This window comes from Danaus plexippus, chromosome 31 (assembly GCF_018135715.1).
Source record: "Danaus plexippus chromosome 31, MEX_DaPlex, whole genome shotgun sequence".
Taxonomy (NCBI): Eukaryota; Metazoa; Arthropoda; class Insecta; order Lepidoptera; family Nymphalidae; genus Danaus; species Danaus plexippus.
In genome coordinates this window covers 1,664,648-1,670,897 of record NC_083558.1, presented here as the reverse complement: position 1 = coordinate 1,670,897, position 6,250 = coordinate 1,664,648, and the positions used below count along the sequence as shown (strand labels likewise).

The 6,250-nt window shown below is 32.6% G+C and overlaps 1 protein-coding gene across 2 annotated transcripts; it reads left to right on the top strand.

Moving 5' to 3' along the window:
• Positions 1-940: 940 nt before the first annotated feature.
• LOC116778475 (metacaspase-2-like) lies at positions 941-5,195 on the top strand. 2 transcript variants are annotated; one of them, XM_032672484.2, is made up of 4 exons: positions 941-1,132; positions 1,833-1,996; positions 2,282-3,000; positions 3,230-5,195. In XM_032672484.2, the coding sequence occupies exons 2-4, from the start codon at positions 1,837-1,839 to the stop codon at positions 5,018-5,020; spliced, it is 2,670 nt and encodes an 889-aa protein (XP_032528375.2). In that variant the 5' UTR covers positions 941-1,132; positions 1,833-1,836; the 3' UTR covers positions 5,021-5,195. The 2 variants fall into 2 exon arrangements, with proteins under 2 accessions (XP_032528375.2, XP_061381848.1); XM_061525864.1 differs by lacking the exons at positions 941-1,132; positions 1,833-1,996 and having other exon boundaries at positions 2,296-2,346; positions 2,510-3,000.
• Positions 5,196-6,250: the final 1,055 nt, after the last annotated feature.

The following is a 6,250-nucleotide window of genomic DNA, read 5'->3' as shown; positions in this document are numbered from 1 at the left end:
TCGCTTGCATACAATGATTGCTTCAAAAGATCATTAGTCTTACTACAGTCCGATTCGTTAGAGAATATCTTGACCAGCATAACAAGCTACGACAGGTCTGTATGAAATCCTAATAGATTTTGATAATCAATGAAATCTCAAGAGATTTTGATAGTGACGGAAATCTCGATAGATTTTGATAATTACATTGATATCGACATTGTTATATACTTTCAGTGTTTATATTTCCCGTTATCAATATTATTATAGTGTAGGCATAGGGTAATATTAGAGGGAAATAACTAATACTTCTTTGATTTTTTTTTAACCTTAGTATTCAATAAGAATAACTATTTGTTGATAATTAAATATAAATAAATTAGTAATAGATTTGTCTACTAGATGGCGCTATTAATAATATTATTTAATGACAGAAAACACCAGTAAGACTAAGTTATAACAAACTTTTGCTCGCACCTCCGTCCGCGTGGACATCTCTTGCTCTCTGCCACTACGGTCACTGAACCGGTAGTGCACTCTATAGTTCCACCCGTGTAGTTTTGGGATCGGAATCGGAATAAAAGGTAACCCGTGTTCTTCTCCAGGGTTCCATCTATCTCTATACCAAAATTCATCAAAATCGGTTCAGTGGTTTAGGTGTGAAAACGTAACATACAGACGGAGTTACTTTCGCTTTTAATATTAGTAGAGATACACAAATTATGAAGAAATATATGTATCTATGACCAGAGTATGAATATTACAACAGAGACATTTTCAAAGAAAAGAAATAAATATTAATAAATAAAATTCCTAACAATTTATCTAAAAGTTAAATTCATATTTTATGTAAAGGAAGATATTTAAAATTAGTTAAATTTTAATATTTATGATCTTCATATGGCAGCACCACTACCGGAAAGTCCCTACTTCAAAGATGACGTCTCAATATCCTTATCGCTTGCAAAATGCTTATTGACATTGCAGATAAACTAGGAAGTTGCAACTATTTTTCATATGTTCTCTGAAGTTATTATAATTAATGGTTAAAAGTTATTTCTTTTATTTTATTAGTTTAGCTTGTTATTGTACTAACAAGCTTGGGACCTGTAAGAAATCGTCCGAACTTAAAACGTACAAAGAGACCTCGTTAGTAAGTATTGTTATTAAGTCATAGATCTGCATGTTTTAACATAAAATTTTTGATAATTTTAAATGATTTGGAACATGGAATTAATTGTATTATATAGGTTTGAAACACTTCGCTATATAAAATTATAAGGATAACCACTTGCCATAATAAAAATCAGAAACGAACATAAAAGTATTCGGGACAGAAACATTTTGTTTTATATTAATTGTATGTGAGGTTGTTTCTGTGTGTACTTTAACTTAATTCTTCAATATAAATACAAATTACCGTCCGATGAAACACTTTTGTATTGGAAAAGTTATCATTCGATTTCAATAAATTTATTTGACAAACAACACTTATATGGTTATCCTATAGTGATAAAATATAAAGTTATTTAAAAAGAAATTCTTCTACAAACTAAAAACTGTGTATATTTGTGCTTATTCAAAAATTTATTATTTGGAATGTCAATTCTGTTAAGCCCTTCCCTTTTGAGGACTCATAAGTATATCAAGGGATTTGATATTGAAAATTAATTATTCAATTAAATATATAATATTTTTATGTTCATGTTATGATTTATTTAAATTAAAGTCCCACCAAAAAAAATCTACCCGTCTGTATAATATGGAACATTGTTACAAAGGGAATCCATTAATATTAATTTCTTAGAGCATTCAAATATTTTATTATAATTTAAAATAAAAAAAATTTACAGCACAATGAGCGCCGCCTACATTATAACTTTGGATGAGATGGATTTAGGTCTCTTACCAAATACTTATTCCCCGAAGAGAAATATTACGCCGCTGTGGAGCTTAAACAATGAATTATGTGAATTTCGTATTTCCTACAATTCAGTCCAAGATCAGAGCGATAAAGGTGATTATAAAGCTGTTATATATATACATAATATACATTTATATGTTATTGTACATATTTTTGTCTAACTAAAATATATTATGTTACTTTATCGATTCTATTGCACTCTAAACACAGTATTGTGTAAATCAGCATTTCCAGAAGATAACAATCAACAAAAGTTATTTTTGCATAGTTAGAAAATGACTAATCTTATTCCATATTTGGTCTTTTACACTTAACCTATATTTCCTTGTGCGCATCGGTTCAACTTATCTATAATAATCACAATGGTCTAACTTACAGATGCCTCGACACACAGACAGGACATCAAAACGACTATGTGTCACATTTGCAAGATTGATGTGCCGGTAAGATATATCACGGAACATAGAGACAGTGTCAAACATAAGACATATTTAAAAATAGCTGACACAGCGTTACAAAGATTGAGAGACGAAATCAATAGTAATGTGTATTCAGAAGAAAGAGATCCGTTGAAATATTTTTGCCCTCATTGCACTACTGTTTCAGAAATATGTGATAAGGAAAATCATGATAATTCCATGGGTCATAAGAACGCTGTGGTCTACGACAGATATATCAAAACATTTCTTGATTTTTATACAAATGCAACGGATAACCCAAACGATGCTTGGGAACCTCAAGTAGCACAACCAAAGCCAGCTGATAAACTACTAAACGCTATACAGAAAACGAAGCAAATTTATGTTCAGAATAATTTTGATATAGAAAATTACTTGAATGTTTTGAAATACAAACACAAAATGACGACAAATGTAAAAGCGATCGGCAAAGGAAGATTACAGATTGATATAGACGGAAGTACACTAGAAATTGATGAAGATAACTTTCATGGCATCATAAACAGGGACGGGGGTTGTACCGAGTGCATTGTTTGCAAAGAAATTTTCAGAAATGAGAACAAATACATACACATTCGAGGATCAAAACATGCTTACAGAGTGACTGTGCCAATCACAGATGTGAACTGCATAAGAGAGGTGACATTTTATTATATCAATCATTTAACCAACTTTACAAATACGAGTATAATGTAAGCAAAGAAAACAAAATTTACGATAATACGAGATTTCTATATTATTTTTCTCTTCATTATTTAATTTATCAGAAGTTACAGCAAATTACTATTTCTTATCTCAATCTCCTTTGATCTATCAGACTAAAATTTTTTTTATCTTTTCTTTGGCTAAAGGTATTTTATCTTTTCAGATATATCCATTATGGAAACACTGCATTCTCTGCAACACTATCATTAATAATTACTCCAAACACAATATCTTAGACAGTAATCACAGCAGAAATTTGAACACCGCTTTAAACTGTTACAACTCCCAGCAAAACACCTCATCATTAGACAATCTGAAACCTAACAATGAACATTTAAATGACAAAAAATCTTTTGTCATAAACGAAACTAGCATAGACGGCTCTGTTATATCTGATGATACTACAAAAAACTCTTTATGCGAGTACTGTAATATCCAATTTAAAAAAAATAGCAAAAGGTCACATTCCCTGACCTCAAGACATATATGGAATACCAAATCTCCTTATCATTACTTATACACAATCAACACAGCCACATGTAGAGTTTGTGATACTGATGCCATCGATGTGGAAAGTCATGTGGACTCGGAGGAACACAAACAAAAATACAGAGAATACTTAACGGACAATAGATTGGTCTCCATCGAGGCGGATAAATTCTATTGCATGGTCTGTTTCGATGTGGTAAGGATGAGAAACGAATTACTCCACACATATACACCAAATCACAAGAAACATATGAGCAGTGTGACAGACACGGATGACTATTACTGTGCCGTATGTGATAAAACTATTAAAAATTATAAATGTGGCATACAATTACACAATGAGAGTAAGAAACATAAGAAAAAAATTGCAACATTCACACATGCAGATGAGTCTTTTATAGACATAGATGATATGCTGGTAACGACTGATTGTAACACAGATGTCAAATGCTCGCTATGCAACATACTCGTTGCAAATAATAAAAACAGTGTGGCATTACATACGAAAAGCCGGAAACATAAAGACAAATACGAGCAGCTCCTCCGAGATAACATTATGGAGGTGAAAGAAAATATTATATATTGTAATGTATGCAGTGTCCCGTTTACTTATAAAATGTGTATCACGCATCTGAGAGGTAAAAAACACATAAAAAAACTACGAATTCGCAACCAATCTCTTTCTATCGACATAGAAAATGTTAAAGAAACAAATGCAAATGTATCACATGGACAGAATAATGAAAACATTAATAATAGTACTGGCATTAATACAAATGAAATAAATGTCACTACTAACGCAGACAAAACTAATGAAATATATAATTCAGAGATTAATTTAAATGAAAATATAAATCACTTGAATATAAATGTGAAATCGACCATAAATGTACCTGGCATTAAAATGAACGAAGCCGTAAGCAATGAACCTGGCATTAAAATGAACGAAGCCGTAAGCAATGAACCTGGTATAAAAATGAACGAAGCCGTAAGCAATGAACCTGGTATTAAAATGAACGAAGCCGTAAGCAATGAACCTGGTATAAAAATGAACGAAGCCGTAAGCAATGAACCTGGTATTAAAATGAACGAAGCCGTAAGCAATGAACCTGGCATTAAAATGAACGAAGCCGTAAGCAATGAACCTGGTATAAAAATGAACGAAGCCGTAAGCAATGAACCTGGTATTAAAATGAACGAAGCCGTAAGCAACGAACCTGGTGTGAACAAAAAAATAAATAAAGAAAACAAAGCCAAAATAAATGAAAATGTGAATAAAATTAATGATTCCGATGTTAATTTACTCGACAGAAAGATGAATAAGTTTATTGAATTATTTAAAAATTCAGATGAGAACGGTCAGGTATTATGTAAAATCTGTAAAGTGAGGGTACCGCTCACGCTTCATAATATGATGCAACACTTGAACGGTGCGAGGCATAGAGAAAAAATTATGGAAAACTAAGTTTATTTACTGGAAAATTTTATATGGGAGTTTATTTTAAATTAATTATTAACGTATAAGTGATAACGATTCTAAATCAAGAGCTTACTCGTCGCTTTATAGCATGTAAGATATTGTTATTTATTATCTGTGATTATATTATTATAATGTAGGGACAAATAAAATGTGGCTGACATTGTTTTTGTTTTTATTATTTTATTATAAGTAATGGAATTAATTGTCACTTTTTGAAGTGAAACTTCTTATGCGAATTGCAACAAGGTTGCGTTAAATGTTAAACGCTCGGGGGGGGGGGGTGAAAAGAGACACGGCGAGAGGGAATGGGTGGCGCTCGAACCCATGCGAGCAATCAGTTGTGACTTGTAAGAAGTGTTAATAAAGGTCGTCTTAAGGAAACACTAAAAATTCCTTAAAAATCGATTCCTACCCCTTCCTGTTTTCATTACGAAGTTTCACTTATTCTACGCGGAGGAACCTCACACTAAAATTTTTTTTATATTATCTGTTGCATGCGGCTTTCTCCGCCGCCTATTAAACCCCTTTGAGAAACGAGTCTAATGAGGTTTTACTAGATTTGTCAAAGATTTCCTTTTCAGATTCTGACTTGGTGACAATGGAAAACCTCAGGATAATGCCCTTTCGATAATTAAAAGTAAATTTCATCGTCGCAAGTCTTTGCAGACTTGTTCTGGTCGTCACGTACCAGTGATCCGTATACACGATGCCTTCCATGGGAAGATAGTTGCAGTGGTTTCCCCTTGCCTTCTGCACCAGCACTTTTTGGGGCTATTTAGACCCCAAGGCCTGCTGTAGCCTGTTCCAGCCAGTGGTGTCTAAATACTCTTAGAAAGTACAAATGACTCGGAAAAGATCACATTGGTACTTGCCAGGTTTTGAACCCGCGCCCCCTCTGTATAAATGCGTTACTAAAATCGATTAACATAAGAAACATGGTCAATCGTTCGGTGACAACCTGATGATTTTCCATGGCTACTCTAATATCACACGTTATTTTAAACAAAATAGTGCTGAAATCGTACCATCGTGGCAGAAATCGGTTCGGAAAAGGTTCAAGAGACTGTGTTTTTCCACAAAATTATTTAATTGTTGGTTGATGAAACGCTCAGACTTTTGATAAAAATTAAGACATGAAATAAATACAGAAAATTTAAATCAGAGATAATACATTACTCGATTAATCGTAATCTCAAAATAAATGACTTTCTGACA